The sequence below is a fragment of the Schistocerca cancellata genome, chromosome 9 (genome assembly GCF_023864275.1).
Source record: "Schistocerca cancellata isolate TAMUIC-IGC-003103 chromosome 9, iqSchCanc2.1, whole genome shotgun sequence".
In the NCBI taxonomy this organism is placed as follows: Eukaryota; Metazoa; Arthropoda; class Insecta; order Orthoptera; family Acrididae; genus Schistocerca; species Schistocerca cancellata.
This window is the reverse complement of record NC_064634.1, coordinates 317,765,580-317,789,474: the sequence shown is the minus strand read 5'-3', so window position 1 is coordinate 317,789,474 and position 23,895 is coordinate 317,765,580. Positions and strand designations below refer to the sequence as shown.

General features: G+C 44.5%; 1 protein-coding gene across 1 annotated transcript in view; it reads right to left on the bottom strand.

The window, feature by feature from the left end:
• LOC126100633 (fatty acyl-CoA reductase 1) overlaps window positions 1-23,895 on the bottom strand; it is a 247,309-nt gene that overhangs the window by 44,467 nt on the left and 178,947 nt on the right. The window contains exon 3 of the mRNA XM_049911260.1: window positions 14,400-14,654. Coding sequence (XP_049767217.1) covers window positions 14,400-14,654 — 255 coding nt within the window. The remainder of the gene's footprint in view (window positions 1-14,399; window positions 14,655-23,895) is intronic.

Genomic DNA, 23,895 nt, shown 5'->3' with positions numbered 1-23,895 from the left:
GTCAACTACCCTGGCCAGCAAGATCTCCGGATCTGTCCCCCATTGAGCATGTTTGGGACTGGATGAAGCGTCGTCTCACGCGGTCTGCACGTCCAGCACGAACGCTGGTCCAACTGAGGCGCCAGGTGGAAATGGCATGGCAAGCCGTTCCACAGGACTACATCCAGCATCTCTACGATCGTCTCCATGGGAGAATAGCAGCCTGCATTGCTGCGAAAGGTGGATATACACTGTACTAGTGCCGACATTGTGCATGCTCTGTTGCCTGTGTCTATGTGCGTGTGGTTCTGTCAGTGTGATCATGTGATGTATCTGACCCCAGGAATGTGTCAATAAAGTTTCCCCTTCCTGGGACAATGAATTCACGGTGTTCTTATTTCAATTTCCAGGAGTACGTCAAAAATATATACACACTTTGCACTGTCACAGACAATTTATTTCCCGTTCTACAAGGTTAAATATTTGTGAGAAAGTAATGTTATGTTTCTTCAACAGGTGGTAGCAGTGGCAAGAAAGTAACTGCAACATGACGGACGTGCGTTTGAGCTTTGAAGCGCGGAAGCAGATAATTAAGTGGTACTGGAAGTTTGAGAATGTAGCTGCGGTTCGAAGACAGTGGAGAAGTGAGTATGGTACAGAACCACCTTCAAGGTTAACAATTACACGTCTACGAGACAAATTCGAAATTCATGGAACAGTGTGTGATGTGCATAAAGGTCGATCAGGGCGACCTCGTACAGCTACAAGTGATGATTCCACAACTGCGGTCTTGGAAGTGTGTCAGCGTTCGCCTCAAAAATCTTCAAGGCAAGCGACACGTGAGAGTAATGTAAGTGCTAGTAGTGTGCTACGCATTCTGAAGAAAGGCAAGTTTCTTGTGTACATTCCAAGGCTGGTGCAACAGCTAAGTGACGACGATCCAGATCGAAGGTTAGAATTTTGTGAATGGGTTCGGGAGATTGTGAGACGTGAACTGGGATTTATGGGTAGCATAATTTGGTCGGATGAAACCCAATTTAAACTCAATGAAACTATCAATAGGCAAAATTGTGTTTACTGGGCTGAAGATAATCCTCACATTACAGTTGAAAAGGCTGTGAATTTGCCTGGTGTAAATGTGTGGTGTGGTTTGTCTGCAAGGGGACTCATTGGGCCTTTCTGCTTTGAAGGTACTGTTACTGGAGAAACGTGCCTAACAATGCTTGCTGACTCCATATTCCCTGCCATTAGTGAATTATACGGTAATGATGAGTTTTATTTCCAACAAGATGGCACCCCATCGCACTATCATCGGGACATACGAGCATACCTGGATCACAGTGTGCCAGGCCAGTGGATAGGACGCAGGGGACCAATCGAGTTTCCTGCACGCTCTCCAGACCTCATACCGCTGGATTTCTTTTTATGGGGCACAGTAAAAGATGAGGTGTACAAACGTAAACCACGTACCCTGGACACACTTTGGAATGAGATTCAGGCGGTGTGCGCAGAAATCTCATTGGACACTTTGGTACGATGTACGGCATCAGTGGTGACTCGAACTCAGAAATGTATTGACGCTGAACGCCACCAGTTTGAACATTAATCACATTTGCAAAGTACATTTATTTTTACAATTGGACTTTAAGGTTTCCATTTCCAGAAATTTAACATTGTAGAACAGGAAATAAATTTTCTATGACGCTTCAGAGCGTGTATACATTTTTTGACGCACTCACTATACTTATCTGCGCCCGCTGCGTCGTCATATAAAGACATTATATATTATGCCATGAGAGTTTTGATAATTTTGTTCCTCCGCCACATTGCCTCCTTTGCTTGCAGATACTGTATGTGAGACTCGTGTCATATGTGTATTTTTGGAGCGTAGGTGAATGTAACGTCTACGTGTGTAATTCAGTGTTATGTTTGTACCGTATTATGAGGATGATGAGAGAAGGGAGAGGGTGAAACCTGGTGCCGACACATAGTTCCTCTCCTCTCAAATAACACGGAGCGGGCCGCAGAACTCAACGTTCCCATCCAACGGACGGATCACCGTCAACAGCGTCACATAACATCACTCCTTTGTCCTTAAACCAGGACAATGGCGCAGAGTCTGGTGATGAGGAACTTCACGCCGCCACCTCTTCTCCCCTTGCTGGACAAACACTGGCGGTGAAAACCGTGTGCAGTGGCTGCTCCTTGCCTGTCAATGTATGACTTTCCTTGTTCCAAGGCTCTCCTTCACGTTGGAATTTACAGAAGACGATGTGTGAATGAATGAATGAATGAACAATACTTAATCAAACATGTTCCAGTGCAGCTGTTATACACTCCTGGAAATTCCTTTTAAAAACTTTCACGAGTTGTGTGTATTTATTCCAGTAGTACGAGAGATTAAAGGAGCCACGAAGCCGTGCTAACGAAGTACTCGAGGCATTTCTATTATTTTAATAGCCATCAGAAAGTGGAATACATGTGTAGATGATGTATAAATACACTCCTGGAAATGGAAGAAAGAACACATTGACACCGGTGTGTCAGACCCACCATACTTGCTCCGGACACTGCGAGAGGGCTGTACAAGCAATGATCACACGCACGGCACAGCGGACACACCAGGAACCGCGGTGTTGGCCGTCGAATGGCGCTAGCTGCGCAGCATTTGTGCACCGCCGCCGTCAGTGTCAGCCAGTTTGCCGTGGCATACGGAGCTCCATCGCAGTCTTTAACACTGGTAGCATGCCGCGACAGCGTGGACGTGAACCGTATGTGCAGTTGACGGACTTTGAGCGAGGGCGTATAGTGGGCATGCGGGAGGCCGGGTGGACGTACCGCCGAATTGCTCAAAACGTGGGGCATGAGGTCTCCACAGTACATCGATGTTGTCGCCAGTGGTCGGCGGAAGGTGCACGTGCCCGTCGACCTGGGACCGGACCGCAGCGACGCACGGATGCACGCCAAGACCGTAGGATACTACGCAGTGCCGTAGGGGACCGCACCGCCACTTCCCAGCAAATTAGGGACACTGTTGCTCCTGGGGTATCGGCGAGGACCATTCGCAACCGTCTCCATGAAGCTGGGCTACGGTCCCGCACACCGTTAGGCCGTCTTCCGCTCACGCCCCAACATCGTGCAGCCCGCCTCCAGTGGTGTCGCGACAGGCGTGAATGGAGGGACGAATGGAGACGTGTCGTCTTCAGCGATGAGAGTCGCTTCTGCCTTGGTGCCAATGATGGTCGTATGCGTGTTTGGCGCCGTGCAGGTGAGCGTCACAATCAGGACTGCATACGACCGAGGCACACAGGGCCAACACCCGGCATCATGGTGTGGGGAGCGATCTGCTACACTGGCCGTACACCACTGGTGATCGTCGAGGGGACACTAAATAGTGCACGGTACATCCAAACCGTCATCGAACCCATCGTTCTACCATTCCTAGACCGGCAAGGGAACTTGCTGTTCCAACAGGAAAATGCACGTCCGCATGTATCCCGTGCCATCCAACGTGCTCTAGAAGGTGTAAGTCAACTACCCTGGCCAGCAAGATCTCCGGATCTGTCCCCCATTGAGCATGTTTGGGACTGGATGAAGCGTCGTCTCACGCGGTCTGCACGTCCAGCACGAACGCTGGTCCAACTGAGGCGCCAGGTGGAAATGGCATGGCAAGCCGTTCCACAGGACTACATCCAGCATCTCTACGATCGTCTCCATGGGAGAATAGCAGCCTGCATTGCTGCGAAAGGTGGATATACACTTACTAGTGCCGACATTGTGCATGCTCTGTTGCCTGTGTCTATGTGCGTGTGGTTCTGTCAGTGTGATCATGTGATGTATCTGACCCCAGGAATGTGTCAATAAAGTTTCCCCTTCCTGGGACAATGAATTCACGGTGTTCTTATTTCAATTTCCAGGAGTGTATAACAGCTGCACTGGAACATGTTTGATTAAGTATTGTTCATTCATTCATTCATTCACACATCGTCTTCTGTAAATTCCAACGTGAAGGAGAGCCTTGGAACAAGGAAAGTCATACATTGACAGGCAAGGAGCAGCCACTGCACACGGTTTTCACCGCCAGTGTTTGTCCAGCAAGGGGAGAAGAGGTGGCGGCGTGAAGTTCCTCATCACCAGACTCTGCGCCATTGTCCTGGTTTAAGGACAAAGGAGTGATGTTATGTGACGCTGTTGACGGTGATCCGTCCGTTGGATGGGAACGTTGAGTTCTGCGGCCCGCTCCGTGTTATTTGAGAGGAGAGGAACTATGTGTCGGCACCAGGTTTCACCCTCTCCCTTCTCTCATCATCCTCATAATACGGTACAAACATGACACTGAATTACACACGTAGACGTTACATTCACCTACGCTCCAAAAATACACATATGACACGAGTCTCACATACAGTATCTGCAAGCAAAGGAGGCAATGTGGCGGAGGAACAAAATTATCAAAACTCTCATGGCATAATATATAATGTCTTTATATGACGACGCAGCGGGCGCAGATAAGTATAGTGAGTGCGTCAAAAAATGTATACACGCTCTGAAGCGTCATAGAAAATTTATTTCCTGTTCTACAATGTTAAATTTCTGGAAATGGAAACCTTAAAGTCCAATTGTAAAAATAAATGTACTTTGCAAATGTGATTAATGTTCAAACTGGTGGCGTTCAGCGTCAATACATTTCTGAGTTCGAGTCACCACTGATGCCGTACATCGTACCAAAGTGTCCAATGAGATTTCTGCGCACACCGCCTGAATCTCATTCCAAAGTGTGTCCAGGGTACGTGGTTTACGTTTGTACACCTCATCTTTTACTGTGCCCCATAAAAAGAAATCCAGCGGTATGAGGTCTGGAGAGCGTGCAGGAAACTCGATTGGTCCCCTGCGTCCTATCCACTGGCCTGGCACACTGTGATCCAGGTATGCTCGTATGTCCCGATGATAGTGCGATGGGGTGTATTATAATCAGCTTCAAGCGGACATGCACATCAGGCAGTAGCATGAACTGGAGGAAATACTGTTCCGTATGATCAGTAGATACTCCAGAACGAAATATGGAAGCCGTGAACACTGACAGAAACTGCCAGTCACGAGTGACGGAAGCATTCATGACAAAAAAGGGATAACACTGAAATGCAGTTGCTGTGTTATGGCGTTAGGTGGTTCGTGTAGACTCTTGTTGCCCTGGTTCTCACAATCCGGAGAAATCTTGACCTCAAAATCAAGAATATAGTACAGACAACATTGTTTTTTCTTTTGTTTCGCTTTGTGAAATATGCTGTTGAACCATTCCTATCACTTGATATAAAGCTGGAAGTATGCTGTACTAAACTTCAAATTACGTCAAACAGAAACGACTGCTTTCACTGTGAAACTTGCAGTGGTATTACTTCTACTACTACTTCTACCAATAATAATAATAATAATAATAATACACTTACATTTACACGTTCACAATGCCACAAATATAGAATACATCACATACATTCAGCAACAGAAAGATTCACATTAAGCAGAAAGGAAGGAGGAAGGGGATTCATCGACATAAAAAACCTACATTATGGACAGGTAGACAATTTAAGAAAATTCTTTCTAGAACGAGCAGAAACTAGCAAAATACACAAAGCAATCAATCATATAAATACATCGGCTACACCACTGCAATTTCATAACCACTTCTACAACCCTTTAGATCACATAACATCAACAGATACGAAGAAAGTAAGTTGGAAAAAGAAAACACTACATGGCAAGCACCCGTATCATCTAACACAGCCACACATCGATCAAGACGCATCCAACACATGGCTAAGAAAAGGCAATATATACAGTGAGACGGAAGGATTCATGATTGCAATACAGGATCAAACAATAAACACCAGATATTACAGCAAGCATATTATTAAAGATCCCAATACCACAACAGATAAATGCAGACTTTGCAAACAACAAATAGAAACAGTAGATCACATCACAAGTGGATGTACAATACTAGCAAATACAGAATACCCCAGAAGACATGACAATGTAGCAAAAATAATACATCAACAACTTGCCATAAAACATAAACTAATAAAACAATACGTTCCCACATACAAGTATGCACCACAAAATGTACTGGAGAATGATGAATACAAATTATACTGGAACAGAACCATTATAACAGATAAAACAACACCACATAACAAACCTGACATCATACTCACCAATAAAAAGAAGAAATTAACACAACTAATCGAAATATCCATACCCAATACAACAAATATACAGAAGAAAACAGGAGAAAAAATTGAAAAATACATCCAACTGGCTGAGGAAGTCAAGGACATGTGGCATCAGGATAAAGTTGACATTATACCGATTATACTATCAACTACAGGAGTCATACCACACAATATCCACCAGTACATCAATGCAATACAGCTACATCCAAACGTATATATACAACTACAGAAATCCGTAATTATTGATACGTGTTCAATAACCCGAAAGTTCCTAAATACAATGTAACATATACCATACAGTTAAAAGGAAGTCACGCTTGATGAAGGTCCGCGTCACTTTCCATTTTTAACCAGACCTAAGGTCTGAGAAAAATAGAAATAATAATAATAAAATAAATAATAAATAAGGTATAGCCGTCATGGGACATTTCGTCTACTGTATGACACAATCTTAGAAGAAAGATTAAGGAAAGACAAATCTACATTTCTAGCATTTGTAGACTTAGAGAAAGCTTTTGACAACGTTGATTGGAATACTCTCTTTCAAATTCTGAAGGTGGCAGGGGTAAAATACAGGGAGCGAAAGGCTATTTACAATTTGTACAGAAAGCAGATGGCAGTTATAAGAGTCGAGGGGTATGAAAGGCAAGCAGTCGTTGGGAAGGGAGTGAGACAGGGTTGTAGCCTCTCCCCGATGTTATTCAATCTGTATATTGAGCAAGCAATAAAGGAAACAAAAGAAAAGTTCGGAGTAGGTATTAAAATCCATGGAGAAGAAATAAAAACTTTGAGGTTCGCCGATGACATTGTAATTCTGTCAGAGACAGCAAAGGACTTGGAAGAGCAGTTGAACGGAATGGACAGTGTCTTGAAAAGAGGGTATAAGATGATCATCAACAAAAGCAAAACGAGGATAATGGAATGTAATCGAATTAAGTCGGGTGATGCTGAGGGAATTAGATTAGGAAATGAGACACTTAAAGTAGTAAAGGAGTTTTGCTATTTGGGGAGCAAAATAACTGATGATGGTCGAAGTAGAGAGGATATAAAATGTAGACTGGCAATGGGAAGGAAAGTGTTTCTGAAGAAGAAAAATTTGTTAGCATCGAGTATAGATTTAAGTGTCAGGAAGTCGTTTCTGAAAGTACTTGTATGGAGTGTAGCCATGTATGGAAGTGAAACGTGGACGATAAATAGTTTAGACAAGAAGAGAATAGAAGCTTTCGAAATGTGGTGCTACAGAAGAATGCTGAAGATTAGATGTGTAGATCACATAACTAATGAGGAGGTATTGAATAGAGTTGGGGAGAAGAGGAGCTTGTGGCACAACTTGACTAGAAGAAGGGATCGGTTGGTAGGACATGTTCTGAGACATCAAGGGATCACCAATTTAGTATTGGAGGGCAGCGTGGAGGGTAAAAATCGTAGAGGGAGACCAAGAGATGAATACACTAAGCAGATTCAGAAGGATGTAGGCTGCAGTAGGTACTGGGAGACGAAGAAGCTTGCACAGGATAGAGTAGCATGGAGAGCTGCATCAAACCAGTCTCAAGACTGAAGACCACAACAACAACAACAACATGACACTGTGCCGAGTCAACGGTCACTTCAACCTGGAAGCTTGCACAGTCGTGAGCCCACTTGTTTACGGAAGATGCAAAGAATTCCGGTGACAAGGAACCGGTTCTGTTCACGCCACTATCATTAGCATTATGCAGCTCTAATCGTTCCACTTCGCGCGGACGCTGTCGTTAGCTCATGGTTAGTAAACTGGACACAACCGTTACTGCAGTTGTGTAATACAAATTACAGCACGTAAATTAATAATTTACTACCTGAAGAGAACCCACTTCGTTGATATTTTCTCCGTTTGTTTTCTGAATTGGAAAAAAATGCGGTTAATCATCTCCTTTGTATAACATTTAACATGCTGTAGGCTAATCTTGCCATAGATTGGTGTTTTTTAAAGCTGAGTGGTAAGTAAGTGGAAATGAGTAGAATTTCTGACAGGAATACTGACTTTCGTTTTTCGTTTCCGGTTATTACCTTCGCTTCTATGGCACCGTTTAAAACCTTTCTTACGAGGGTATATCGGGAACACAGAACGAATTTGGAATCTTCATCTTTACGCTTTCGTCTTGATTCATCTGGCGGTTTTAGTGTATTGCAGAGTGGCTGACTCCTCCCTTTTTTCCTTGCGGTCAGCCAGCCACTTCCATCTGCTCCATTGTTTTAGCTCCCTATACCTTTTTCTTCCTGTGTTGTCCACGTTTTACTGCTGACGCCCTGCTTCATCCCACGCTTCGGTGTGGGTGAGCACATATTTTTTTATGATTGTTCCCTGTGTTTTATGTTCTGTTTGATGTAAATGTTCTGAGTTTTTTTTCTTGACACCCGTCTCACTATGCTACTGAACGGGCGCTGAAGACCTTGCTGTCGTGCGCCCACAAAACCCTTCTACTACTACTACTACTACTACATTGCGTTTGCTGCACTTTGTCGTCCCGACAATGCGAGGTTTTCGAGTAGAGCGCGACTGCGTTTTCAAACATGAGTGCGAGGTTAGGAGCTGAGAATCGATTACGAAAGTGTGGTGCAATGGGAAGAAAAGGGAATGTCGAGTAAAACGAGTTATATTGATTATAACCACAGCTACCAAACGAACGAAGATGGCCGCCTGCTGCAGGGTGCTACCACTTAGAGGCACAGAATGAAACTTGTAGTTGAATGGTAAGGCGTACCTGTGCACGCCACAAACCGTGCACATTGTTGATCAAATCTGTATATATTAGAACCATGTGGCAATTCGTCATGCCAGCTGCGCGTGCGCAGAAGAACCCTTAAAACGTGCGCAACTGAAGATGTGCTTGTGTCCCTGACGCCAAGTTTCAGAAGGTCTACATGAGAAGTAGTGGGGTAGATTTAGGGGCCGTATATTTCACAGTATCTGATCTATGTTACATTTAACAACATTCAGAGAAAAATAACCAATAAATCCGCAAGGTCTCAAAAGAAGGGTGTTCACGTGCTCTTGTGCTCTGACACGGCAACCACCACTGGAGCTAAGTGTCGACAGAAGGCATGAGGCGAAAGTGCGATAAAAGGAAATCTATTAATTAAAGACTTTAGGGAAAAAGTAGTGTAATGAGAAGTTATGAGCGAAACCTGTAGGACGAATGATGGCACAAATGTTCCAAGATTAACAATGCACATGATGAGAAATGGTACTTGCCTGAACCATTATTTGATTTAAGATTCGACAAAATTCATAGGATCTGTCGGCCTGTAAAAAGCAATTGTGAGTGTAAAGTAGTGTAAGCTGTTCGAAATTCTTAAAATAATTGAAGTAAGCTACAGGGAAAACGCATGTTATACAAAATGTATCGCAACAACCCTCATACTCTTCAAGAATTGCCGCAGAACATTTTGGATGAGACTGCAGCAATTCCAGCAGTCCAGCTTCGACAAGGGCCCAAAACGACAGTCACTTTCAATGTCTGCTATAGTCAGGTTAGTACCGTATTGTCTTTCCTCTGTTATGTTTCTTTGTATCGTGGAACTGTTCTCTGGGCGGTTTTTATTTGCCTCTCCCTGTACAATAAGAAGCAGGAGATAATATGAATGAAAAGCAAGACAAACTGAGAAGTGCCTGTGAGTCAGCGACGCAGTCTTACGCCTCTACTGTCCAATCTATACATCGAAAAAACAATGACGTAAATAGAAGAGAGGTTCAAGAGAAGAACTAACATTCAGGGTCAAAGGATATCAATGCTAGCGTTCGCTGAAGACGTAGCTAGCCTCGGTGAAAGTAAGAAAGAATCGCAGGACATGGTAAATGGAACGATTATTCTAGTGAGTATACAACATGGACTAAGAATAAAATGAGGAAACAAATGAGGATAAACAGAAATAGGATTAGCAATAAAATTGTCAGAATTGATTACCACAAAGTAAATGAAGCTAAGGAATTTAGCTACGTTGACAACAAATTGACATGTGATGGACGAACTAAGGGGTGCATAAAATGCAGACAAGACAGCTAATGAGAGCATTTTTGGCTAAGAAAACCTATTGGTATCAAACATCGGCCTTAATTTGAGAATAAATTTCTGAGAATTTACGTTTGGAGCGCAGCATTGTGTCGTACTGACTCATCGGCTGCACGAAAACCGGAACAGAAGAGAATCGATGCGTTTGTGATATGGTGCTGTGTTGAGAATTAGGTGGACTGATGAGATAAGGAATGAGGAGGTTCTGTGCAGAATTGACGGAGAGAGAAACGCATGGAAAACACTGACAAGAAGAAGGGATCGTATGACGGGACATGTGCTATGGCGTCACGGAATAGCTTTCATGGTACTACAGGGAGCTGTAGAATGTAAAAACTATAGGGAAAGACAGGGATTGGGATATATCCAAGAAATAATTGAGGATGTAGGATGCAAGTGATACTCTGAGATGAAGGGGCTAGTGCAAGACAGGAATTCGTGGTGGGTTGCATCAAACCAGAAATCAGTCAGAAGACTGATGACTCAAAAATAAATAAAAAAACTGATGGTAAGATCAAACTGTTGATGAATCTGACGCAGCCAGTGTTGTAACTCAACCATGACTGGGAGTGCGGGCGAAACAGTTGTTAATCAAATTTGTCGTCTGATGGACAGTGATGTCGACTGCAAGTACTTTTTCTTAATCGCTAAGTAACACCAAATGCATTACACGCGGTCCGGTCACATTGATGTGACGATCTGTCAAAAGTCTGAATAACCGCCTTTAGCAGTGCGAGAGTGCAGGGAGAGACTCGTTGAGGTTCTGGGAAGGGGGGGGGATATTAGTGTTTAACGTCCCGTCGACAACGAGGTCATTAGAGACGGAGCGCAAGCTCGGGTGAGGGAAGGATGGGGAAGGAAATCGGCCGTGCCCTTTCAAAGGAACCATCCCGGCATTTGCCTGAAGCGATTTAGGGAAATCACGGAAAACCTAAATCAGGATGGCCGGAGACGGGATTGAACCGTCGTCCTCCCGAATGCGAGTCCAGTGTGCTAACCACTGCGCCACCTCGCTCGGTATTCTGGGAAGTATTGGCAGGGATGTGGGGCCTCGCTAACTACAGTGCCGTGGACAGATGCGCTATGTTTCTCAGTTGAGGATCTGTGGCACGAACAGACCGCTCGACGTCGTCCCACGGATTCTCGACTGAGTTTAGATCGAAGGGGTTTGCTGGTCAGTAGAGTATGGTGAACTCTCTGGTGCACTTCGAACTAAGCACGTACACTGCAAGCTATTCGACATGTAGCACTGTCCCGCCGGTTGATGCCATCGTGCCAAGGAAAAAACAAATTGCATGCGGGGGAGGGGGGGAGGGGGGGAGGTGAACATGCTACCTGGGCCCTTACGACAACTGTCGCAGTGCACGCCAACGTCCATCTGTACGATGGAGCATAAAACGTGATTCATCTGTCACCACTCATTGGACGTCCAGTTACGCTACTGGCGTGCAAATTCTAGCCTTCGTCCCCTATGAACAGTAGTCGAAGGTGCGGAATACTATACGCAGCAACGTTCGTTGAACGGTCGACGAGGAAACGCTATTAGTAGTCGCTTGGTTCATCTGCTCAACATTTGCACATTTATTCGCCCGTACACATTTCTGCAGCCGTCATTCACCGCAGTCATCTATGGTATGTGGTGGATGAAATCAGTTTTGAATAGCGCCATTTGCCATGCGCAGTATACTTTATACTTTAGCCATGGGGGCATGCTAACAGTTTACAAAATAAGCTGTTTCGGAAATGCTTGCACCCTTGGCCTGAAAGCCAATGACCGTGACGTCAGATAAATCGCTCCATTTACAGCTCATACAACAACGAATGTACTATTTTCAACGTAATCCCCCCCTCCCCCACCAACACGCTTTATACGCTGAAGCGCCAAATAAACTGGTATAGACATGCGTATTCAAATAAAGAGATATGTAAACAGGCAGAATACGGCACTGCGGTCGGCAACGCCTATATAAGCAACAAGTGTCAGGCGCAGTTGTTAGATCGGTCACTGCTGCTACAATGACAGGTTTCCAAGATTTAAGTGAATTTGAACGTGGTGATATAATCGGCGTTCGAGCGATGGGAGACAGCATCTCTGAGATAGCGATGAAATGGTGACCTTCCCGTACAATCATTTCACCGTGGATATCAGGAATCCGGTAAAACGTCAAATCTCCGTCATCGCTGCTGCCGGGAAAGGATCCCGCAATAAAGGGACCAACGACGACTGAACAGAATCGTCCAACGTGACAGAAGTGCAATCCTTCCGTAAATTGCTGCAGATTTCAATGCTGGGCGAGCATGCGAACCATTCAACGAAATGTCATCGGTATGGGCTTTCGGAGCCAAAGGTCCACTCGTGTACGCTTGACGACAGCACGACACAAAGCTTTACGTGGCACCTGGGCCCGTCAGCACAGACATTGAACTACTGATGACTGGAAACATGTTTGCTGGTCGAACGAGTCTCGTTTCAAATTGTATCGAGCGGATGGACGTGTACGGGTATGGAGGCAACCTCATGAATCCATGGACCCTGCATGTCAGCAGGGGACTGTTCAAGCTGACGGAGGCTCTGTAATGGCGTAGGGGGTGTGCAGTTGGAGTGATACGGGACCCCTAATACGTCTAGATACGACTTTGAGAGGTGACGTACGTAAGCATCCTGTCTCATCACCTGCATCCATTCATGTCAATAGTGCATTCCGACGGACTTGGGCAATTTCAGTAGAACATTGCGACACCCCAAACGTCCAGAATTGCTACAGAGTGCCTCCAGGAACACTCTTGTGAGTTTAAAGACTTCCGCTGGGGACTCCTGAAACATGAACGTTAATGAACATACCTGGTTCAAATGGCTCTGAGCACTATGGGACTCAACTGCTGTGGTCATAAGTCCCCTAGAACGTAGAACTAATTAAACCTAACTAGCCTAAGGACATCACACACATCCATGCCCGAAGCAGGATTCGAACCTGCGACCGTAGCGGTCGTGCGGTTCCAGACTGTAGCGCCTTTAACCGCTCGGCCACTTCGGCCGGCGAACATACCTGGTGTGGTGTCACCGCCAGACACCACACTTGCTAGGTGGTAGCCTTTAAATCGGCCGCGGTCCGCTAGTATACGTCGGACCCGCGTGTCGCCACTGTCAGTGATTGCAGACCGAGCGCCGCCACACGGCAGGTCTAGAGACACGTCCTAGCACTCGCCCCAGTTGTACAGCCGACTTTGCTGGCGAAGCTACACTGACAAATACGCTCTCATTTGCCGAGACGATAGTTAGCATAGCCTTCAGCTACGTCAATTGCTACGACCTAGCAAGGCGCCATTACCAGTTAATATTGACATTGTAAAACCTGTACCGTCAAGAGCGATGTACACCCATTATGGATTATAGTTAAGTATTACATCAACTCCGTACTTTATTTATTAGGGTCAACTCCTTTAATCTGTTCCAGACCTCACGCCAGTCTGCGTGAGCTTAAACGCGTGCTATTCGGCTACAAGTCATAGTGGATTGGCTGTCGGGTCAGTCCACTACACCTGGCTTGCCTTGAAACGTGCTATTCAGAAGAGAACTCCACACCTTAAGTATCCTTACGGACTTATGGGCAGGCCTGTAGGATTCATGGTGTCAGTTCCCTCCAGCACTACTGCAGACGTTAGTCGAGTCCATTGCACGTCGTGCTGCGGCACTTCTACGTGCTCGCGGGGACCCTACACGATATTTGGCAGGTGTACCAGTTTCTTTGGCTCTTCAGCGTCTATCCTCCACCGCTATTGTTGACATATGCCGTCTGTGAGTTGTTTTTGCACGTGGTGGTCATATTAATGCGACTGGGCTGGACCTTGTATTATCTATTGAATTTCAGTGCACAAATACTGTCATCTCTATCAAAAGTTGACAACAGGGACTTGCGGTTGGTAATAAGCGAACGGTCAAAACTGTTGTACTTCCCTCGTTCACCTGTATGTAACTTCTTCGCTCCCGACTAAATACAAATTCTGGCGTTCCAGATTACATTTTCGACCGCTAAACGAACATTTTAAGCACGACGAGAGGGGGAGGAGTGTTACAAGCTGCCGTTCGACATCCAGTCCGGGTACGGGTTGTTGAGAAGATGGTACGGAGGGTGGTACTTACATCGAGCTTCTTGACCTCCTTGGCGAGCTCGAGCATGAGCCTGGTGCCCCTGGTGTTGAGCATGACGGCCTTTCTGAGCTCCTCGTCGAAGCGGATGGTGGCGGCGGCGTGGTAGATGATGGAGACGCGCTCGCACAGCGTCTCGCGGTCGGCCGCCGACAGGCCCAGGTCGGGCGCCGCCACGTCCCCAGCCACGCCCACCACCTTCCGGGCGATCACGTCCGCTCCGCGCTCCGCCTTCAGCTTGTCGAACAGCTGCAACCGACACGTCGGCACGGTTCAACCACTGACTGCACCCGAGACAGTTTCAATTGCTTCCTGATCAGAACCCTATAGAGTCGAATAGAATTGTGTGATGGAACTCTCATGTTGATGTTGTCACTCTTGGTCGTCCTCAGAAATTTATCCGAGAGGGTGCAAAATTATATACGAGGGCTGTCCAGAAAGTGAGTTACGATTGATCGCGAAATGAAAATCACAGTGCAAATCAGAAATGTTTCATTTGTAACAGTTAGCTACACCTTTCAGCTCAGACATTCGTCGTAGCGTTGTACCAACTTTCCAATACCCTCATCATAGAAGACAGCCGCCAGTGCTTTCCGCCAATTCTCTACGCTGGCCTAAAGCTCGTTGTCTGTGCCAAAATGTTGTCTTCATAGCCAGTGGTTCGTTTGAGCAGAGATGAAACTCAGTGGGAGACAATTACGGGCTGTATTGTGGATAACAAAACTTTCCAATTGAAACGATGCAGGAACATCTTCATTCCCCTTCAGAATGAGGCTGAGAATTGTCTTGAAGAAGAAACCTCACGACAGTTATGTAATGTTGGTTGCATAACTTCAGGGGAAAATTCTCACCAGGCTCTCGTACTTGGCGGGAGACACTATTTTCTATAACATCTTTACGCGCTCACTAAGAGCTCAGGAATGAAAAGAGCGACATAATTCTACCTAGAGTCATACTAGAGACACTGCCCAACACATCTTTGCAAAGCTTTATCGGATTTTCATAGTCGTTTCCATTTCGCGACCGATCGTAACTTACTTTCTGGACAGCCCTCGTAATTTGCCATTTCTTTTATGCAGGCTACTTCAAAAAAATTTATAACATATTGCTAGTCAAAATTAAAAGTTCCTATAATTGCAAGGGTTGCTGAAAAGTGATGCCTCCGAATTTTTATGTGAAAATTATTAAAAACTTTTATTAACATTCTACATCTTTATTCTACATGTCTACATATTTATTTCTCACCGTAGTCACCCCGGCAACGAACACACTTTGTTACACCATAGCTTAGACACTACATACCTTTTGTTGATTCGTTTAGCTTTCTGTTTCATCCCATCGTTGAACTTCTGTAATTAGTGTACGATTAATTCGATACTGTAATGAAGTGTAATCTCTGTAATATGCACAATATGAGCAAATGATCTTTTGTCTTCCTCACATAATCTCCTTGGTTATCTTTAAAATTAAGTAATTTTATTTAAATAATTTTGTGTAGAACTACCAATATATGCAAATGTTCTGTTTTATTTAAAATGTTTGTTTGCTGTTATGTAAACTGCTGACCTTCACTTAGGGTTCTTAGTTATTTTGTATGTAAAATTTGTTGTGGTTCCCCTCAGGAATGGGACTGTGTAGCACGTGCAAATTGTGGTTGGCTTAGGTAGAAAAGGTGGAACAAAGAGTCAGACGGGGACGAGCTACCAAACTGTCAACTGCTCATGTAAAAGTTGTATATTGAGCTGGTTCCCAGAGAGGCTTTTCCTAACGCTTTCCAATGCCTCGCATGGATGGATAAAGAGTTGGAACTGTTCTGGAATTGATAGCTATCATCGCCACTATGAAATGTCAGAGTCCAGCAACTCCACCTGCAAATCCACCTACCAACATGCAATCGCCACCACATTGCGCAATCACTGTAATAGAATAGAAGAGCTATAGTAATGTACAGTGAAGGATCAGCTCATTGGATGTGTTAGTGTGCTCAAATATAAGATAATTTATAACTGAATTTATGTACCTACATTGATTTTTTCCTTATCACAACACCTTTCAGGTTTCTCTCTGTTTGAACTGTGATTACCGAGTGTCCTTTATTGAAAGCATATTAAAATTAATATGGCAATAGAGTGTGCTAAAATTAATATTATTTGTTGAAAAGATCTTACAAATATCTCAAAGTTGTGTTTCACTGCAGTAAAAGTTCAGAACTGCAACTGTTGAGAGTTATATGTTCATCCTTGCTAAGTACTTGTCTCTCTAGTGTATTGAAAGTGTGTTTAGTTTGCTCTGCTACAGTGGTCACGATTAAGGGCCCCCCTCCATTGAAAGTAGTTCAAATGCACAAAGTTACTTAATTAAAGAAAGTTTTAATTACTCTTGCTATTCAAGTCAAATTCTGTACAATAGTGGGCTCCTCTTGTGTATTGACAGTGCATGTTAATAGTGTAATAGGATCCACGGTTTATCCTTTATGCTCATGATAAATAACAACTAATAGAAAGCAGCAACTTCTTCTATTCAAAATTCAGTGAGAAATTGTTTGTTAGTGAAGTACATTTAACTTTCATTCCAAATAGAAAAGTATTTAGCTGAGAGAGACTTAACCCATGACCAATTCATACATTTGCAGTGAACTACATTTACAATTTTTTGTCAGACAGGAAAATGTTTGAAAAGTAATATTGAACCTATGCCCATTTTATGATTCTACAGTGACTATTAATAGTAATGTTATAAAGACCATTCAGTTTGAATAAGCCCTGGAAGTAATAGTGTGTATGATTATCTGTTATATTTATGCAAATACTTTGTTTGCTCTGTCAGCCCCAACCTTACCGTGAACATATGCAATTGTCAGAGATCATTGCACTCTCGAGTGACAAAAGTATATAGGCTGTGTTTGCCCATTGAAGTTACTTATTTTCAGTTCTTGAACAAGAATGTTACTCATTCTCTTGCATAATTAGGCTGGCGACCGTTTCCTTTATTCTTCGAACAGTGTAGATAGGTAAAACATTGTTTGTTACTGTTTAAATATTCACGTAATTTTGACTTTCACTTCCGATAGGCCACCTCCGTTAGGTACAACACAGTCAACATAGCAAAATTCCTCTCAGAGGGTAACACTGCTCTGCTTCTTTATACTATAATTGCTTGAATAAAAATAATTTCATTATACAAACTGCCTCCAGATTTGAGGTTATGGTATAATAGTAGCGGGTGAAAGTGTTATACGTGGCTTTTCCGTGACAGGACTATTTGCTCTGTTGGGGCATGGTACGTAATATACTAAATTTGACATTTGATTGCACAAGCTACATATTGCAGTATTATAACTTCTCCCAACTGCAGTTTGTTAATACCTTCACTGTAGAGTGACTGTCTTCATCAACGGAGCCACAACCTCCATCACTATCAAAGGGAAGTCCTCGCAGGTACTCCTTAAGTTGATGAAACAGATGAAAATCGGATGAGGCCAAATCGGGTCTGTATGGAGGATGATCGATGGCAGTGAACCCAGGGCGTCGGGTTGTTGCAGCTGTCTCAGAGGTCGTGTGTGGTCCGGCATTGTCATGCTGAAGAAGAGGGTGCTACATGCACGAACGAACTCTTCGCATCCCTGCTTTCAGTTTTTCTGAGGGCCTCGCAGTACTTTGCAGAGTTTATGGTGGTGCCTTTAGGCATGAACTCGAAGTGCACCACATCTTAAGCGTCCCAGAGCACTGTGAGCATGACTTTCCCTGCTGGTGACATGGTCTTGCAGTTTTTGGCGTCCTCTCTTGTTTTCGGGGTCAAAATGGTGAACCCAGCTTTCATCACCTGTCACGATGTTGTTAATCCTGGACACTCTCGCTCAAAACCCCAAAGATATTATTGGAAGAAGACTGGTCTCCTCTGTGTCATGTCAGGAGTGAGCATTAGAGCCACCCACTGTGCCCACAGCACGCTGTTGCTCACGCACCAACAGAGTTGCATTACACGCCGCCTTGTCACACTGTACAATTGGAAATTTGTGGTAAGTTTCTGTGGGGCCAAACTACTGAGATCATCGGTCCATGGGCTTACACACTACATAACCTAACTTAAACTAACTTACGCTGAGGACAACACACACACACACACCAATGCCGGAGGGAGGACTCGAACCTCCGATGGGGGAGCAGCGCGAACCGTGACAAGGCGCCTAAGACCTCGCGGCTACCCAGCGCTTCACACTGTACAATTCCGAGTCCTCTAGCAACAGAGGGTTGCAGCCTGCGTCCGTGTTGCGGTAAAGCCGACCAAGTAATATGCATGACACGTAATACCTCAACCGATATTGGGAACGCATTATTTTCCAGCACTCTCTCGTATCTGTCTGGAAAACATTATCTGTTGAGATATGGGCCGTTAAAAGTCAGCAGTTGATAGCTTGATTTTGTTGACAGACGAGGCAGGATTCACAACAGATGGGATAATAAATTACCGCAATACGCACGTGTGGGCATATGCAAATAATCGAACAGTCAGGGAGCTGAGGCATCAGGACCGCTTCAGTATCGATGTTGAAGAGGCGCCGTCTTAAATTAGAATCTATAGATTTGGTACAGTGTGTGTGCTCAAGCTGCTTCTACTACGGCTAGTGAAACAATGTCCTCTCGTCTAATTTGGCCACTGTACGCAAGGGACAAGACCGACGCAGCAAAGCAGAATTTGTTACTACACCAAGTTATCCTTATACTGCCTAATTAGGAAAGCTGTAGGAGAGTCAAGTCTGCTTTAAACAAAATTTTTATTTACTCTAAAAACGAGGAAAATGGGTCAAAAGATACTTTTCATTAACAGTATTTCATTTTTGCTTATTGATAAACGACGGATGCAGCATCTCGTCGACGTCTCCGGTACTAATATAGAACGAAGTGTGAAAGCAGCTGTTAATAACAAAATAAACATTATGCCTCTCTCGTTTATATGACCTTTTCTGCCTGCGTCCTGCTCGTAATTCATTACATTTGAAAACATGTCTATACGTCTTTCATGCATTCACAGCGCCACATTTGCACCTGGTGGCCAAAATTGCAACTAATTTTTTTCAGCGTAAATCTGTTCCGCTTTAAAGCATTAGAATTTGTACCAAGTTTCGCTGACATACGATAATTAAAGCCCACACTGGATAACTGCGAGTAGTTGCATCTTAATTATAAGCACCTGGTATATTTCGTAGCAGTTGGTACTTTTAACTCTGACTGTGCTCATTTCCAAATAATTATTGTAAGATGAAATTTCGTTACAATATTAGAAACTTGGGACTGACATAATCCTAATTCCTCACTTGACGATCGCTTCAGTCTTTTTCACCTAGGCGCTTCCATCTCTATCTTTCAACTCAAGATGCGCAGATAACTACTGTACGTCTTGTCCCCACCACTCTTTCTTTCAGCCACTTACATAAACCAGAGGTTATACAGATGGAACAACTTCGGTAAAGGCGGGACATTAAGCTCAAAGAAAGGACAAACAAAAGCTTCACCCTGGACGAGTTCCGCTGTTTGCATATTGAGTACTTCTGCCAGTCACGCTATAGAGAAAAGACGTTTGTGTGATTTTCACTGATACGAGTTTTTCCCCGTACCTCTGACCGCAGATTTATGTTGAGTGACGCTGTCTACATTTACATGTGGAAAATACGCCGCACGTTATCTGATGCATCTCTTTCATGGTACAGAGAATTTAATAGCATGCCGGTTACCGGCAACAGCAAACAGCAGTGCTGCACCGTGACCTTTGACAAGGCATGTTTATACAAACGAAACACTTGCAGAGGCTACGAAAACAACAGACACAGCCCTTAATCTGCTGTAAAGGAAGACGAACTGGAAAGTTTTCAAGAGGAAACTCCTCTCTAGAAATACGAGGCGCGTTCAGTAAGTAATGCAACACTTTTTTTCTGAAAGGAAGTTGGTTTTATACAGGATTCCAATGCACCATGTTATTCTCCACTCATTTGGTTACAAAATCTTGTTTTTCAACATAATCTCCGTCCAGTGCGAGGGCATTACGCCAGCTTTCTGGGAGGGCTTATATACCCGCATCGTACCACTTTGCTGGTCGACGTCCAAGGCAACGTCTTGCTGCGTTAATAATCTCCCCATCATCCACATACTGCTTTCCGCAGGGTGCATTCTTCATTGGACCAAGCAGATGCAAGTTGGAAGTTGCGAGATGCCGGTTGTGAAGTGGCTGAGAAACAGTCCAATGAAGTTCTGAGGACGTTCTGCAAGCGCCTATGAATATCTGCGATGTTTGGTTTTACGAAAAAAAAAAAAAAACAATGACAGCTCCCTACTTGCAACACAACTCCATTACAGACGCCATGTTGAACAGTACGTATAGCGCCGCCACGTATCGGAACTTCATGAAATGATAGTGACTGAAGTGGAAATATTCCGCGATGTCCGACAACAAATTCCGCATTTTTTCAAACGAAATTGGTCGAGGAATAAAACAGCAGGAGAAATTATAACAAATAGTATAAAGCATGTTTCGTTAACACCACCAGCGCAAATCAGCTCGTAGATTTATGTGAGAGTAATAAGGAAAAAGTCCCTGAAGGTACGACATGAAGTGCTGAAACATATAAAGAGAAACGAAATATAAATGAATTGTGTTTCACATAAGGCGGAAATTTTGGAAGCAAAGAAATTAATAAGACGTATAATATTCAAAAGATAACAAAGTGTATGAAAACAGTGATTAAAGATATACTATGATCGAAACAGGAGTTAGGCAAGAAGATAAAAGCACAGAGACAACGGAGAAGACCTACCAGTGGACCATTATGGAACCATCTTAGTTTTTATGATACCGTGTTCTGTTCATTGCAGGTAAACTTCAGATCACATGAAGAGCTTAATACACAAAAAATTTGGAAGTAGACATGGGAATAAATTATAAGGACACTAAAATAAACCTCAATCAACGAGTCGAAAATTGTACAAATTAACAGCGAAGTCACAGAACCAGTTGAAGAGCTTTTTTCCCTTTTTGAGTCATCCTGTGTCCTCAATTATGTTCCGTGTTTATTACAATATCTGTATTCTCCTAAGTTGTTAACCGCTGCGGCTTCCTCGGGCACCATAGATGTTATTCCCTGATGTCTTAACACATGCCACGACATCTCGTCCCTTCTTTGTGTATACCTTCCTTTCTTCGCCGGCTTTGAGGAGTACCTCTTCGTTCCTTATCTTATCACTATCATCTAACTATAGTGTCATTATCTCAAACGCCTCGATTTTCTTCTTTTCTGGTTTTCCCACTGTCAGTGATTCACTACATACATCGCTTTGCACTAAATGTACATTCTCAGAAATTTATTCCTGAGATTAAGGCCGATGTTTGATACACCTTTTTGGCCAAGAATGGCCTCTTTGCTCGTCCTAGTTAACTTCCTTCTTGCTTCCTCCCTCGTGTGTTATTTTGGTTCCAAGGTAGCAGAATACCTTAACGTCTTGTATTCCGTGGTCCTCAGTTTTGATGTTAAGTTTATTATTAATTTCATTTCTGCTGCCCCCCACCCCCTCCCGTTAATTTCCCCTTTCTTCGGTTTACTCTCAATCCATACTATGTACTCATGCCATTCAACTTTAATCCCTCTCCTGAAGCTTTCTTTTATTTGGGTCATTGCATGTGAGATGTGAAGGTTTTACAAAGACTGCACCTCTGCCTTATATCCTTTTTAACCTGAACACTTCTCTCTTGGTTTTCCATTCTTATCGTACACTCTTGGTTTTGGAACATGTGATATACACTCCTGGAAATGGAAAAAAGAACACATTGACACCGGTGTGTCAGACCCACCATACTTGCTCCGGACACTGCGAGAGGGCTGTACAAGCAATGATCACACGCACGGCACAGCGGACACACCAGGAACCGCGGTGTTGGCCGTCGAATGGCGCTAGCTGCGCAGCATTTGTGCACCGCCGCCGTCAGTGTCAGCCAGTTTGCCGTGGCATACGGAGCTCCATCGCAGTCTTTAACACTGGTAGCATGCCGCGACAGCGTGGACGTGAACCGTATGTGCAGTTGACGGACTTTGAGCGAGGGCGTATAGTGGGCATGCGGGAGGCCGGGTGGACGTACCGCCGAATTGCTCAACACGTGGGGCGTGAGGTCTCCACAGTACATCGATGTTGTCGCCAGTGGTCGGCGGAAGGTGCACGTGCCCGTCGACCTGGGACCGGACCGCAGCGACGCACGGATGCACGCCAAGACCGTAGGATCCTACGCAGTGCCGTAGGGGACCGCACCGCCACTTCCCAGCAAATTAGGGACACTGTTGCTCCTGGGGTATCGGCGAGGACCCTTCGCAACTGTCTCCATGAAGCTGGGCTACGGTCCCGCACACCGTTAGGCCGTCTTCCGCTCACGCCCCAACATCGTGCAGCCCGCCTCCAGTGGTGTCGCGACAGGCGTGAATGGAGGGACGAATGGAGACGTGTCGTCTTCAGCGATGAGAGTCGCTTCTGCCTTGGTGCCAATGATGGTCGTATGCGTGTTTGGCGCCGTGCAGGTGAGCGCCACAATCAGGACTGCATACGACCGAGGCACACAGGACAATGCACGTCCGCATGTATCCCGTGCCACCCGACGTGCTCTAGAAGGCGTAAGTCAACTACCCTGGCCAGCAAGATCTCCGGATCTGTCCCCCATTGAGCATGTTTGGGACTGGATGAAGCGTCGTCTCACGCGGTCTGCACGTCCAGCACGAACGCTGGTCCAACTGAGGCGCCAGGTGGAAATGGCATGGCAAGCCGTTCCACAGGACTACATCCAGCATCTCTACGATCGTCTCCATGGGAGAATAGCAGCCTGCATTGCTGCGAAAGGTGGATATACACTGTACTAGTGCCGACATTGTGCATGCTCTGTTGCCTGTGTCTATGTGCCTGTGGTTCTGTCAGCGTGATCATGTGATGTATCTGACCCCAGGAATGTGTCAATAAAGTTTCCCCTTCCTGGGACAATGAATTCACGGTGTTCTTATTTCAATTTCCAGGAGTGTATTATCCAGCTTTAGCTGCACGTTACACTTATTTTTCTGAGAATTTGGAACACCTTGCACCATTTCAGACTCTCGGACGATATTTCTGTGTGGGTCTTTATTTTTCTTGAATGTTGCTTCAATTTATCAAGCTCAACGTCAGAACTGCCGTGCCCTTATCCTTCGTTAAGACAAACTGATCGTCCTCTAACTGAGCCTCGATTTCCTTTTCCATTCTTCTATATGTTTTTTGTATCTAAGGCGATGAAAGACAATGATTGGAAAGGTAGCAACAGAGATAATGGGAAGAGTATAAAAACGGAGTAAAATGTTTGTAGTAATGAAAACAGGGCTTTCGAAAGAAAGCTTCTGGCTTGTCTAGAAATGAAACTACACAGATACTAATTTTAACATATGGCAATGACATGTGAATTTTTAACGCAAAAACCATTGAAAAACTGAGGC